General features: G+C 34.9%; 1 protein-coding gene across 4 annotated transcripts in view; it reads left to right on the top strand.

The window, feature by feature from the left end:
• LOC120341635 (teneurin-3-like) overlaps positions 1–16,604 on the top strand; it is a 116,976-nt gene that overhangs the window by 20,793 nt on the left and 79,579 nt on the right. Inside the window, exon 1 of one of the 4 annotated variants that reach the window (XM_078119662.1) lies at positions 3,078–3,135. The exons of the other annotated variants lie outside the window; for them this stretch is intronic. Coding sequence (XP_077975788.1) covers positions 3,093–3,135 — 43 coding nt within the window. The 5' untranslated portion in view covers positions 3,078–3,092. Of the gene's footprint in view, positions 1–3,077; positions 3,136–16,604 lie in introns of those variants that run through there. 4 annotated transcript variants of the gene reach the window in all.

Raw genomic sequence — 16,604 nt, 5'->3', positions numbered from 1 at the left:
TTTTGCTAATTTGCAGCCTGGATTATAAAAAACACCATATGACTTGATATCGCAAACCCATTTTTTTAAACCAACCTTTCTCTCCGCCTTTATGCAGTTATTCCATTATTATTTATCTACCGTAAACAATAACAAGCAGCAGAATCGCAACAGGCTGACGACATGCATATCTCCAATGCAAGACATCTTGCTGTGACGTAATAATTGATTGTTACGTCATACTCACCAATTGAAGTGTTTCAGTCGTTTGCAGACTATCCTGGTGTCGAATTAGCAGATTGAGTTTGAAGAGTTTGTCTATAAATTATTAGGGTGGTTTTTATTATTTGTGAAGTTATTTCTATCAGTGTCTCATCGTCTCAAAGTTTTGCTCCGTCTGTACCAGATCCCAAGCTAACGTTACAAACTTCAGTTTTCAATAGCCTATCTATCTTTGGTATTCATATGTATGAAGGATTCTTTGGCGTAGGAGCAAAAGCCAGAAGGTCTGTTATAGACATAAAACAATAATGCTATTCTATGTGAAACTCTTTCATTTGCGCCTGAGAAGGGTCCAACGATAATGATTCTGTGGAGAATAGGAAATAGACCAAAATTGGGAAATGAATTTTAGATAGACCTATGATATGAATATATAGCCAACACAACCATTTGACCGAAATCTGGGAATAAGTTCGTCAGTCCAACTAGATGAGACGGGGTCGAGTAACTATTGTACGCAAGGTACGGCCCGATGCATTTCTAAAGAAACTGTTATCAGTGAAAATATGTAAACACGATCAACCGGACTGGGAATCAAAAATTTTCTCACTAAAAATTCCATGCAATCTCTAATTCATTCCAAATATGTCCCGTTGATAAATTTATCCGTTTTCTATGGCCCTTACAAACACCTGTGTTACCAATTATACTTAATTATTCAATATAATCGTGCATTTAGGCATTGGATTGAACACTAGTTCACTGTGTTGCTGTGTTCGCCTAATTTATGGCTGGTTGGAAAGTGGAATTACCGTTTAAGCATTAGAAAAGTTTTTAGTTTGTAAATCGAATTAATGTCAATGACTTCAGCATGATATCATGAAAGAACGCCTTGTTGCTTCGTATATTAGAAACTGTGGATTTGTACTCTGAAGGGATAGGGATACTTGTTGAAGCTTTGTCAGTTGTTAGGTTGTTTGTGAGCGCAGATCAGAATTTAGGACCAAATCCCGATAAGACTGCCTGTTGATAGTCTTGTTAAGTTTGAAACTGTATGAAAACTTCCCACAAAACTTTCACTTGATCGGTATTTTTATCGGTCGTCTACCCGCGAAGAGCATGACTATATACTTTGAACGTACATTTTTCTTTTTATTTCTACTACAATTACCTGGAGCATGTATGTGTTTTACATGAGTTTCATTTTTTCGTTTTTTTTTACAATGAATATATTATAAAAAAAATATGAATTTTAGAAAGTTTAAAGGACCTTGCTCAAATGTAGCTCATTACTTAATTTTAGCTGAGGCTGTAAACATATTATAATCAATGATCTCGGCATAACTGCCTTAGCAAAACGTTTATCCCATACTTTGCTCATTAAAACCTAAAGTCGCTAATGTGACATTTCTCAGAAATAGACTGTTTTGATCTCCTGACGTTGCAGACTAGGGGCCATCTTGGGTTTCAAATCTGTGCCTGTTTTAGTTTTGATTTTTGGTAGAGCCTCAGGTGACCGTACATTTGAACCCATGTGTGTATCCGCGGGTTCAATCTATATGGGGGTGCTAAAACCCATGAGTTAGGGTGAGTATGGGTTCAAATATCCGTAAAAATGTAATGGAACCAGAGCCTTATGCCCAACTTTGGGTTTCGCGATTTTCTCGAAACCTTGAAATGTGACACAAGCTAGTTTGGTCCTGCTGCCGTGACTTATCCGCGGAGCATTTATGATAGCGTTTCATGTATTTAGGTTCATTTTTTTGAATTTATATTTTCCCACACACCTGGAACTAAGTTACAAAATTCTTGATACACTATCGCATCTGTTAGCGTAGCAGCTATGGTCATTCACTTGCCAATATTGTTGCTCAAGTAATTTCAAAAATTTGGTAAATTCAACAATTTATTTAAACGGATGAATTTCTTCCTAGAGTTCGTATCAATATATATCTGTTTCGTTTTATCTGGAATTTTGGAAAATCAAATTATTTTTTGATGGAAAATAGTTTTTGAATAATATTTCGTAAAACTAATAAAAGCTATGCTTGGTTCGTGGTTAATGTTGCCGTGAGAGTGCGAATTGTACAGAGCCCATGCTAGAAAGAAATAATCATTTCTGCCCAAATTTTCACTCCTTCGGTTACACATTTTATGCATTAGCGTAAATGCTTTGGCAGGAAATCAATAATGGGGAATATTTTTGAATATTCGAAGAATTAGGAAAGCGTTGGTTTGTTGAGTTTGTCAAGATATCTTCGGTCATTTAGATTGTAGACCAGTAGTGTTCAGGCTTTTTGGTGGAGCAATGAAACATTTCATAGGCTGGAGGAACCTCTGTTCAATATAGTTTAATTGTAGTTTATTGTCTGAGTTGTGTAACTATAAATACATATACGGTAAAAGCAAACCTAATACTGACAAACAGATTGACTTCAAAGTGTAGTAAATTTAATAATAGTGGCAAACCTAATTTGATTATATTTAAACAATATACGTATTAATTATAGATCCCAAGTTGTCGTGTAACCCTGGCTGAAAAGCGCTGTAGGGTATATGACATATATAGTACGATTTTATTGTTTTGTTAATCTGTGGTTATGATATTGGGAATTTATTCATTCAAATCTCTCTAAATTTTTGTTTTTATTTACGTAACTTTATCATTATATCTCACGCTGGAATTACTATGTGAGTCCGGTAAATTCGAATTTCGAATATTGTTCTTTTTAGATCAATTTGTTGTTATTCTCAACGTCGTGGAAGCTTTTACGAATAAATTTAAAACTTTAGTATTTTCACTCTTGCTTTAGTTTATTAAAAATGAACTAATCGTTGTCGTTTATGCAAATTAGAGAAATTGGAATATAAACGAAAATACGAAGTTTAAAATGAATGGATATTTCCACAGTATGGAGTTTACATATTATTCTGGTGAGTTACTTCTTACTTACGGCGGCATTTCATTTTAGGATTAAGTTAAAGCTAATTTAGGCAGTTTGGTTTGGTTTATTTTAAGATTGACTATTGAAATATTTATTCGTATTTTTCCAATTGTTCAGCTTCATAATCACCCCCATTGTGCTACACTAAACTTCAAACTCATTTCGAAGTTATATAAACGGGGATTTTTTTTCATACTAGCCTAAGTAAACTAAAGATTGTCAGATGACAAGCATAACTGTGATGTCAATTCACCGAAAATGCAGTCGGGTAATTATATATGCTCACCCTATTGGGTGATTTGTCTGAGGCAAATTTGGTCCAAAACTTCACGAATTTTACATTTTACACACACAGCAATTCAGTCCCTATCAATTTCGTTAGGTTATACCTGTGAAAGTCTGTTTATTGCTAACCTTCAAGCGTCTGATTATCAGGAACCTTATTATGTCCAAAGTTCATTGTTCATATTTCTAAATCAACTGTTTGATTCTGTGATTGCAGCTCTCAACAGCAACGTGTTGGGTTCGTTTACGTTTTTTGGGTTCATTTTCAATTTTGCTTTTAAACAAGTTTTTTCGTTTTTTGGGTTCATTTTCAATTTTGCTTTTAAACAAGTTTTCTTCACTTCTGAGCAAACTATTTTGTGTCTAGCCCTGACTAAATAGTTACAGAAACAAAAATTATACAAATCTCACAAAAAATATAAAAATACCATCGAATCGAACAAATTTAATCTGAACCGTGTTTTTGAAAGCTTATCCTGGCGTTGATATTGAATTGCAAACGATGAGAGTTTATCGTCTTCATCATTATTATGTCATAGATATTTAATGATCATAATAGAGCAATTTGATACAATGGATCATGTTGTCAACAGTTAGGCGAAAATTTTCTCCCGTTTATAGTAAAATGAGAATTTTGTGGTTTTTCAAAAAATTTCTTTGTTTTTATAAAACTTTATATTTCAAAATTATTATTCATATTTATGATTTCTCGCCACCCACCGAAACTCTCAAATATCGGATCGTTTTTGAATAGTGTCTGTCGAATGTCATGCGCTGTTGTTCGGATTACCGTACTAATACTTTTAATAGTTGCATTCTTTTCTACAGTTAAAAATGTTGTAATGTCGTTTCACTACGTACAGAGGTCTAGCACTAGCTACCGCACGTGGTGCGAAATGCTGCCCTCACCTCTCGCACTTGTCTAATCACGACTCTAAACGAGCTGACGAACTTAGGTACTCGTGGTGACCAAAAGACTAATCTGATTTCCTTATGAAATAATTTGCTCTCTCCGCAGAATAGAACAGCACTTAGTTATGAGAAGTTATATTGTGATACTTGATGGTTTAGCAAAAACCTTTTTCTTATGTTAGATATAACTCAATTGGAAGTTTTTGCAACGTAATTTGACAGAATGGAAGCGCATTTAGCGAAGATATAGGGCAACGACAATATTCTTTCCTGTTAAATCTACCTTGCCTAATTTTTTACACCCACTGAGCACTGTTTTGCCCACGATGTCACTAAGTGAGTTTGTCAGAAAAGTTTCGGAATAAAATTATATGGGCTCACGTTATGAACACGAATCGCATTTGCATTAGTTTTATATATCGTTTTGCTCAAACTTTGGTATTTTCTAGTATTTACCAAATTATGATTAAAATGTTCAATCATAAATCATGATATATCGCAACCGCTGCAATATATCATTTGCATTTTGTTTTATTTATCATTCAGCGAGAGAAATAGCCAATACCACAATAAAATGCATTCATTTGCATTATCAATCTTGAGTAAATTATGTAATTCTGGAATGTAATTTCAGAAATTATTCTCTGGCGCCAGGTTTACATTACGGAAATATTTTGACGGATCACTGAATAGAAACAATGATGCAATGGCAAATTGCCACAAACTGGCTAGATATGACCTTCTATAGAATCTGAACGCAAAAAAATGAATTTTGGTAATATTTTTAATGTGTAACATCGAGTTAAATAATTTTTTTTACATGGACGTTCAAATAATAATGTCTCGACGCTACGTGGTATCGATGCCATCTTTTGCGTAACATGCGTAAAGTAGCGCGTGACGCGAGGCATGGAGTTATTGATAACGTCAGGTTGTTGTACCGACGCAATCAAAGCGGCTTGGATATTAAGCATATTTGATTATAAATTTCGAATGATATATCACAAAATCGTTGCGATGATGTCCTTAGTTCAGCATCTCTAGATAAATTGTTTGTTTCACATTTAAGTTATTTCGGGGAGAAATCGAGGTTTTAATGAATTACTCAGAATTAGGTGGCGCCAAACCTAATAATTTGAACTAATAACCGCGTTTAATTCGTTGCCATACATTGCCCAGAATTTTATTTTTTCAAGTTGGGGATGGCTAATTAGGTGGCGACGACAATGTGTCGCTACTGAAATGATGCTGTATGGAATTTCGATATAACGAGTTTTATTTAAACGGGGTGTAATTTGAGTGGCACCAAATAATATGAGAGGTTTTTAGACCCTTAATTGTTCAAATTTGTCCTTGGTGAGGGCATACTCATTATAGCAAAGCAAATTACCTAATAACTCCTATAACGATTATCGACCGCAATTCAAATATGATCCCAGTATGGCGCAATTTCACCGGATCAAGTAACCATAATTTATTGCTTTATTATTTGCCAACGTTTTTTTTTTGGTTAGACCAACGTAAGCATCTGAGCCATAAATCTTTTCAGTATTATTTCTCTGTTACATTTGTGTTTCCTCTATCAATGTATATCCTTTGTCAAACAGAGGCATTATACTGACATACTAATATACTGAAATGCTGCCATTTTCCAATTCTTCGGGGAAATTCGATAAAGCGATGTTTTGTTGCTCTACTTGGGTAATCGTGATTTCATAATTTCAATTTCCAAAGTAGCCAATATCTGGGTTTATAATAGGGCTTTTGGATGAGCTAAGAGATTTTCAGTTTATTTTATCCTGTAAAATCTATAACGTCCATATGGTGTGGCGGGCATAGCGTTGAATCGACGACTGACTCCCTCTAGCCAGCTATGTCATCTGTAACTGTAATAATACAAACATTTCCTTTTTACTTAACCTTTAATTTATTCATTCTTATGTATAACAACATCTATAATTTGTTTGTTACCTGAATTATTTCTGAAGTTGATATAAGGGGCATCATTATTAGAAACTCGCCCCGGCAGCAGAAAAGTTTGACTCGCCCATGGATGGGTCTAAATATTTTTGGTTTCATATATCTTCCCCAATCGCCAAATTAGGTAGTTACTATTGCTCTGAACCTGCGAAGTACTATTAATATCCTACGTCATCGTGGGCAATCAAACACCACGTCATCTCGCCCGCTGAAGCCGATGAATTTTTCATTTTTTTTCGGCTGTGCTTCTGAGCAAGCTGTTTTCTACAGCTATATGAATGGCGAATACAATTAATATCAATCTTGTTTCCTTTGATTTAACCGAAATTTATGGGTTTTACCCGATATATTGTTTTAGTGGTTTTCCTGCCATCTGCTTCAAGACAGATTAATAGGTTGGTCACGCCCTTCCCATATTATTTACCGATTGAATCGTTTGTTTTATGAGGAATGTTAATTACTCCATCAGTTTTCATTTACCAAACATGTTTTGGCCGCGTGTAAAAAAGATAGTTTTTTTTTATCCTAGTCAGGCCTGAGTTGAGTATTCGAATTTGGCCTGGGTTGTTGTTGGGTTAAGTCCAATTCGATTCGATCATAACCATGGGTTTTGTTCACACCGTAACTGGTGTAAGTTATCACTGTAGGTAACCAGATTTGTATATGTGGACTTGTCCTTAAAAATTGAGTCTGTCCAAACCGCAGAAATCACTCGTATACTGTTCAGCCAATGCAACTCAGCCCAAGTGCAAAGTTTTCCAGAAAGTCTTAGTATTAGTGAGTGCTTCTGCTATGAAATGAACGGTCATCAGTGACACTGTCATGATAAAATTTGCTGAATGAAAAGTCACGCGCATTCACACAGAAGTTCAGAAAGACTCTTTTCTGACCAAAATTACCAAAGTCTTTTAAAGTAGGAGCTACTGAAACTACATAGGAATTACCATGATGAATTGCTCGCCAGGAAGTGAGGCGCGATTTGAAGCATTACGCAACGCATCGATCAAAGATTTCAGCTTGTTATTCGTAAACTGATTTGATTCACTTTTGTTAATTTCTTAATAGGGCTTATTCTATGTTAGACGTGCTTAGATATTATTCTATAAACACGATGTAAACAAACTTTATAGCGACTTCTCTTATCTTTTACTGTGCATTACTCTATTTACCAACATGTCGGAAAGTCTCGAACCAACATGTCCAACACAACGCTTCCTATTCAGGTAATATCTTTTCAGTCACACTTTGATGTCACCGGTTTCGACTCATAGACGGTTTATCCTAAACACAGAGCTTTGACAAAGTCACATAACGCAAAGTCGCAAAGCGCCCTCTTTTTAGAATTTGCCAAGTCTTGCACCCCACCTCAAAAATAACTAGCGAACAATAAGCTACAAATAACAGATGATAAGGCGAAAATTATGTTTTATTCAAAAAAACACGTTGAAAATACGTAGATGGAATTTAAATACCTCAAATAAAGAAATGTAAATACCCAGAATAAGGCGGGCAAGATCAAATCTAACAAATATTTTTAATTTGCTTGACGCCCCTCAAAAATTGTCTACGCCTCCCTCGTGGGAAGCGCCCTACCGTTTGACAACCCTTGCTATATAAGAGGCTCATATACTGTTGGCCACCTTTTGTTCCTTGAATTACTTTAAAAAAAATATATTTAAATCAATATTTAGACGCGAGATTGAGAATAAATTTAAGATTTAGGATTAATTTGAGATCATTTCAAGGATGCTTTAAAACTATTGAGTAAACGAGTTCCATGTGAGGTAAATTAGTTACATTGCCGTCCAGTTGTTTTTTGCAACGTTAAAATAGGTCGTGCAAACAATCCAAGGGACGATGACCGTTTGAGAGCCGTATGTGCCTCGCTTGACCTAATAAGAATTCCTCTCAGTGATGTTTTATTTCATTGACGCTTTCCTAGTTCGAATAATTCCAATCAGGATCTGGCATCGGGACATGGGCTGTCCCAAAACTCATATACTGCCGGCTACTTCTTTGAATTAATAAATAATCGTAGTTTTGATGTAAGATTAATTAAACAATGTCCCTAGGATGCGTTAAAATTTTCTGATATTTTCTAGCGTTAAAATAGGTCAGGTAAACAACCCGGGAACCGGGTTTGGCCGTATTGGTTATCAAATCAGTTTAATCGGTATTTATATTTAATATCAATCGTCCTAAGAATACATTAAAATTATTGAGGAAACGGCCGTCTCTTGATTATATTGGTTACTTTACAGTTATGTTTTCTAACGAAGAAATAGGCTAGGTAAACAACGCAAGGACGATGATAGTTTTAAGAATAGTATATCGCTTGGCCGTATAAAAATACCGCTTAGAGATGTTTTGTTCCATTTTATTGTCGCGTTTATAGATGCTGTAACTCAGATACCAGTGTTTGCCTAGATGACTAAATTTCAATTTAGACGTCATAATAAACATATCATCATAATGTATTCTGATATCATAATATTGCGATAGAATGTTACGACATAATCAAAGTCCCGCCCCTTGTACTTAAATCTTTACAAGTGTCTGTAACACCGATATTCACCAAATACGGAAATTTTATTTTGTAGCCGTACAACCGGTAAATTATAGTTGAATTATACATGGCTAGGCCATTGGTGGGTCGTAAGAGAAATGTGCTACTGCTATCTTGGGCCGACGATTAGCCAGTAGAATTTGCTATTTCTGACTATGTGTAGGTATGTGCTGTCTATATGGCCGCCCAATAATATTCCTTTATGGAACAAAGCATTCAAATGACATTGGGATTGTACGTACATACCTACTAACCGTCGTATACTGGTGTCCCAGATTTTTCTTTTCATTTTTTAAATGTGCAGACAACACAAGAAAAAATCCTGTCACACTAGCATGTCTCAAATTCTATGTCGCTGTTCGTACAAAAATGTAAATGTGGAATGAATTTTACGAGTTGTGGTCTGGGCACAAGTCTAAATAGCGCGATGCTGTATGGCGATGTTTTTGCAGGGTAGATGTTTTGACGCTGATTGATCAAATTAATTTATTAATGGATTAATTGTTAACTTTTTTTGGGCCTCTCCTCTATGATTGGCCTTTAGTTACCTCAGAGTCGAATATACCAGGTAATTCTTACAACGAGCCACAACATTTATCTGCGGTTTCAACGAAGCAAACATTTTTGTTAAATTTGTTCGGATATTTACACAACTGTGTTGAATTTCTCTAGTAATTAGTTCGATTATTTGCGAATAATAAAACATTTTGTTTTGAGAAATTTGTCACAATACAGGTCGTGTCATACATTGTTTTGTAACAGTGTGTACCATTGTTACATGATACTGCTCCGCCTCTTCTCAAGGTATTTGGTGTCAAACAAGATATTCCCGCCTTTTATTTGTTTGCAATTTTGGAATAGCCGTTGTGAGATCATAATACGTGGTAATTGGAGGCGGAAAAATTGTTTTAGGGAGGGAATAATTGTCTGCCCCGTGTATTGGACGTTTCTCCGTATTTGTTCAAACGTATTAGGTTGCAGTTCTTTATAATAAATTCAGATTTGTGCAACAAAGCCATACTTATCACCAAGCCACGCGAGACATAGGAGACTTCTTGTTTGTATGTACTGACCAACTGTGGGCGTCTGAGATATTTAGTTTGAATTGATTCTATTAATTCAATGGGCTTATGTTAGTGACTATTTATGCCTCATGTATGGTGTTAAACGGAAAATAAATAGAAAAATGTGAAGCTTGAATGTCGCCCGATTCTTCCATCCATGCAATATTATTTTCGTGTATTCAGGCCGAACTGTGGACATCCGAGGAATTTAGTTTAATTTTATTCTATTGAAACAACGCTTTTTGAAAGTGACTATCGTAATTCATGTCTTATGTATGCTGGAAAAAAACGGAAACTCAATAAGAACAAGTGAGAAAACTTCCGATTGTCCGGTCAAAGATATGAAAGTGGAAGCACACCATTTACAGCTTCCGTATAATATAGCTTCTAGCTAGCCTTGCATTGCTGTTCATACAAACAAATTCCGTTTTGTCAGATGTTCCAGTATATCTCTATGTCATTTGAATGACACCAAAACAAATCCCCCCTATTGAATCATTCCGACAATCTTCGAAATAGAATAAATTCGTCATAATACTTTAGTTTTTGTACGATCAAGGCTCTTTGATTTTTAAGGCCATATACTTCATTGAAATGAGAACCGACCTTTCTCTATTGTATGCTTTGTTTTTTGTCTGTTTTTAGTTCGCATAACGCAGGGAATTGTATCTTTTGTTTGTTTTGCGTGCAACTCCAACAGATGTTTAGTGTGCTAACCATAGGCCGGAAGTTTAGGAATAATATAAAACAACGTTCAATCATAGATAGGACGTTCTGATACTTTCGGGTGTTTATTCAAGTGTATTTCAATTAAATTCTTTTAATTAAAATTCTTTCCCGCAAAAATGACCAACAACTGTTGTAGGATAAATAACCCACCTAACCAAAAAAAAGGAATCAGGTCATTTATTTTAGTGAGGACATAACTTTTGTGCAATGATTTGGGTATAAATATACATAGACAGTTCATGTGTTGAAAATATTTTCTTCATTTTTGTAGAATTAATTAAAAAATTTATGTTGTTTTTGAGTCCCCTTGAGCGTAAATAGCACTTTAAACAATCATGGTGTATTCTAAAACAAACATTTCCAACACCCCTGCCCCATAGAATTAATATGGTAGACCCGTTCTTTATTTGATGGGTTCGCATTTCTCTGTTCAGAATGTATAGTCGAGTAGCGTTTACCGTTTCCTGCTATCAATAGTCTGCGAATTATTTTGCTCCGATTACATGTTTACAAAACGGTATAACATTCCCCCCATATAATAGTTTCTTTTCATGAACTACGTTGAATAGACTGTACATGCTTTTTATAGCGACAAAGTTAAACAAATTTTTAAACTGACACTCCAATCCAATAGAACGCCATTTAAATGGCGGTGGACGACGCTGTAAATACATTCACTCCTGATTCTAACCAAGAAGCGGAATCCAGCGCAGCGCGGAATTATTTTAAGATCTGTGTGGTCATGTCCTGAACGAGCTTAGTTAATAAGTGGACATTGGCAAATCATCATCGCTGGTCCATAGTTTGAATAAATATTTAGGTTATTGGCTCTGGCGGCTTCGCGGGTGCACCTTTGGGCGTTGCTTATTAAGAATGTAATATGTATGTAATTCAGCGTCTTTTGAGAAAAAACCTCATCTACAGACCGCCATTAACAGCATTAATAAGACTTTCAAAAGCTTGTTTTTCCTATTTGCCTCAAGCCTTACACCTATCATAATCCAGAAAATATTATCATCATAAATTATGATTTGGCTACAAATATTATGCTTTAAGTCACCTGTTAGCTCATAAAGTTTTAGCGTGAAAGTCCCGTGATGTCTTTAAATCGGAGCCATGGGCAATGCATAGGTAAACATAGCCAACAGCGTCTTTACTTGTTCAGGGATATGTTCGGAGCGGGAAGGAAACGTGTATTTTATTACGAAATTTCACTAGAATAAACTGAAATAAATAAAATTTCTAGTATAAAATAGAAATCTGCAATGTACTCGATTTATGAAGAACATTAATAAACGAGTTTGACAATAATATTTATCCCGAATATCTTGTTTGAACTTGGATCATTTCTATTTATTCTGGAATGTACTTTGTTTAGTCACGTGGTTAAGTTTTGGCAGGAACATTGTCTGCTCAATCCAAACCAAATAAAATTTTACGACAAGTAAACTAACCTTGGCGCCAAACTCTATTTTGTGGTCATAATACAGACTAGTAAAATGCATTGTTCTTTAATAATAGTATTTGTTGAGAATAAGCTTCTGCCTATATAGTTAGGGAATATCAAATATACTGTTTTATGATGTCATAAATGATTGGCGACGGAGCGGTTGGGTTTGGATTATTTTTCCTCGTTAAACATCTTTTATTTAATATTGAAGTAAAATCTCGTTTGAATCGAAATATATTAATGTGGAATTCAAAATAGAAAGCGCGTGCTGAATGAGAGGAGTATGTGTGCAAAAATATTTTTGAATGCCACGTTCTATACCGTTGATTACATTCACAGCGTTCAGCGTTGTTTACATTCACAGTGACTTCATTGGTCGATGGACCGTGTTTCGCCATGTGATAATCCGTCTTATCGGCTTCGCCCTCTTCGAGGTGAATTTAATCATTTTCAGATAAGTAAGCTGATAAGGTATTCATAACTAAAGTTTTCGCCGAATAACGAAAGTAACTTCAAACATTAGTTATCAACAACACATCTTCTTTAAATCCCGCACAGTTTGACAATTTGCTTTTCAATTAATCCATTAATCTAACACCACCTGACGGATTAAAAGCATCCGGAAAGTTTTAATGACTCCAACCACTTCAAAATATTCTTATTTATAATGCCACACGCCTGGCATAATTCTCCGCCAATATTGACAGACTCACCGATATCTGATAAAGCACGATCGTATTCTCTGATGATGTTTATTAAAATTACTTCTCCAACTTCTGAATTGGGCTAATCAGTGATTCTCGATCTATTTTGTTGAATTCCCCTCTTCGCCTATTTTGGAACTCTTTATGCACTATGCATAATTTTTTTTTTATTTATTCAATCTTTATTAGTTCGCTAGCTAGTGTCGTTATGGACAAGTCGTACTTCCGCTTTTGTACAGTTCATGTAATTTATAATGTGTACAATTACAGGTATTATAAAAGTAATAAAGAAATGTATAATATTAGTAATAGTAAATACAAATCAAAATTCATCCCCAAAAACGACTCGGTAGGAATTTTGCTTCCAAACTTGAGCAAGTTCTTTTCTACAACGTTTTTTCGTTGAATAATTCAAAACGAATGTTGAGCGATTAAATCAGAATTTTCTCGAATTGGGCCTCAGATATCCTGACGGGCCACAATCCAAATCCTTTACTATGTACCATCCGCGACTACTATGTTTATTAATTCTGATTCGTTTAAATAATTGTTTGGCTGTTATGCATTTATTCGTTAGAAAATTAGAAAAAAAATGGCGGACGATGTTAATTGACTCAGATTATGTTCGACTTTTCCCAAATTGTTTTTCCATGTTACCTTGGGTGCGACTCGTTTAGTGGTTATTTAGAGTCATGTCCTAGTGCACTTTGGTAAATAAAGTAAACAAAAAATCGAAAAACATGACTACTTAAGTCTGTACGGTACATGGATTAATCCATGCGGTCACTCCTCTTCTTGTTTTCTATCAAATAAAGTGACGTAATCCTTCTAGTTCTTATCGAATTATCTGAGTGAGACAATGTTGCCTTTTACGCGAATCGAAAAAAAGGGCTTTGGAGTTGAGGAAAATTACAATCGACCCTGGTCGGGGAGTATTAAGAATTCCTGCTTCCGACAGTTTTAAAATAACATTCCGATGAAACCAAGTCAAACTATGACGTCACAGCCATGACGGGAGCACAGCATACAATGGTGGTCGGTATTCAAATAGAATAATAATCCAATAATTAAATATCTTATTTGGTTAATTTTTTGCCGATTTCCTACTGCTAGTAAATAGATGTTAATCTGATTCGAAGTACAAATACCATACAATATATTGTGAAATGCCACCAAAGGAGTCATATGCAATAAATTTCACTGGCGGGTTCTAGTTGTCTTATCCTGAGATAATAATTGAATATTTTATTTGAATCGTTTTGTTCAGATATTTTTCCGCTCAAGGTAATTTAAATCTTAAGGGAAAATACAGATATATTGCGATATGTTACTAAAGGGTTAATATCGTTTCATAGCGCAATAAATTTCACTCAAGGGTTCTCGATATCGGATGAGAGGGCGAGTTGAATATTGTCTCATGATTTACTGTATAAACACTCGAGTATCCGAGCCTACGGTGGTGGGCTCATTAGCATAAGTAGATGTTATGTTGAAGATTTCCCAAAGTATTTTGGGTTAGCTTGGTGGTTACAGAGTTAAATTTGGCTATTTCGATATCGCCAATTTAAAACATCCGATTCAAATTTCCAATTAGACAATTACTCGACCTGAAAGATCCCGGTCAATCAAATATAAAGTAGCTCTTCACCTAGCAGAGACAACTCCAAGGGTCAGGGTGACAAGCATGAAAAAGTGTCATTAAAAATGCAATTAGAATTTTGTTGAGGTTTTTGTGATCCTTGCACTTAGCTATTTTAAATATGTTCAATATTATCTGAATATGTAAATACGAATATTTCGAATTCAAGAGGGTTCAGCGGTCTACTAACTAACCTTGCTCAATTGGAATTCTGCCAACAGTTGCAATTTTGTATTTTATGTGAATGAGGTAACAATCTAATATGCTATTATTCAAATTATTGTTTGACCCAGCGATATTCTGATAGTGTGTTGTCACGACTAATGATAGCGCTGTATCGGATGTAATTTTCCAACTGTATGTTCTAGATCAGCTATGGTGTATTTTGCGTCGCTTAGTTTACGTTACCGAACATCGAATTTTCTTGAGTCTTACGATATTTTCCCTAACATTTTGCTGTGTTCCGGCATAATGTTAACATTTGAACTTTGAACTTTATGAACATATATTTGAGCATTGCTCTTTTGTATTGCATCACTTATTTCAAGCCTTTTTTTTTTTAATTTTACGCAAATACGATCAATAAACTAATTCTTTAAAAATGTTTTCAATATTTTTATCAGCTTAATTCGATTTTCTCATCAAAATTTTTCTCTTCTTTTATTTTTGAAAAAAACAAAAAACTGCCAGACATGGACGACACAACATCGCGTTGTCAGAACAAACACTCAAGCGCGGGAAACTGATCTGTCTGTGACATCATAATTAATCTTAATAGTACTTGAATCCAATTTGTTGAGAAATATATTTAAATTTGCCGCCAATTTTGTTGTTTTTTCACAAGTTTGGAATCTCATTGTCATTTTTGTTAATCCCATTCCGACTGAACCCACATTACTCATACGGATGGATACTAAGCCTTTAATCCCTATGTATGTATTTATCCCCCATCATGCTCTGATTCATTATGACGTCATATTTGTGGGGGTCAAAGGGTGTAAAAATAATGGATAAGACAGTAATGAATATCACCCTGACCCCTGCATGTACTACATTTCAATTATATCATCGGCTAAACGTTCAGAATAAACACCGATCTTGTTTAAACTGCCTTGTCGTTTTTATATTAAAATATATACACGTTTGCACATTCCCGAGATAGGACCAGGTTGCGGAATAAGGAGAAAATCCCTACACGACTCCAAAGGATTTGAAATTCAAGATTACACAAATATTTTGATTCCAGTTCACGTGCAATTACTCTTTGAAATTTATTCCGAGTTATTTATTGTAAAACTCGTTCCTTGCAAGTAATAATCTGTTTTCATTGCAAAATCGTGACACCAGTTTCAAGATTAACAGACATTTTGACCCGAATCAGGGGCACAATTACTTTCTAAATAAATCTTCACTCTGAAATAACAAATTCCTGAACAAGCTTTGGTACTTGCAAATCGCATTTTGTTTCATTCTCAAATTTTATGCATCTAGAATTGGTTGGTTTTTTAATTTTGACCATACTGTACTATATATAACGTCGTTAGTCTCGCAGACATTCCTATTCAAGACTCCTTATGCATGCCAACTTGTGTGTTATTAAATGCACCGAAAAAGCTGAAAACTCGCTCTAGTTCTTTACCCAGCTGGTTTGCTTATGCCCATCTTACTCATATCACACAAGAGATAGCTTTTTAAAATTTAGTGCCCGAATAACTTGTTTTACATATCAGATAAGTATAAATGTGTCAACTTAGTTAAATATATTTTGACACTTAAAATTCGAATGTTAAATATTTTGAACGTTTTGCCACACTTTACTATTTGCCAACAATTATAAGTAGATATGCATATAATAACTAATAGGTGACGAAATTTACGAGCTTGTCGCCTTCTGTTCGTCTGCAAATAAATTGTCCATTGTCCGGTTGTCATCGTCCACTTCATTACATTATGACGTCATAGACACAGTAGCCACAATTTGGCGCGAAGGAAATCCTAGTTAATCCCTGATGTCGTTTAGTCATAGCATAAAAAGCTGATTCATAATGGGTGAAAATTGTATTAAATTAGTGTTCCCTATTTTAAAAATAATATTATTATCTTTCGTAAAATCAGAAATTAAAATTATT

Source organism: Styela clava, chromosome 14 (genome assembly GCF_964204865.1).
Source record: "Styela clava chromosome 14, kaStyClav1.hap1.2, whole genome shotgun sequence".
Taxonomy (NCBI): domain Eukaryota; kingdom Metazoa; phylum Chordata; class Ascidiacea; order Stolidobranchia; family Styelidae; genus Styela; species Styela clava.
Note: the sequence above shows the minus strand (reverse complement) of the source record. Positions and strands in the feature narration are given on the sequence as shown.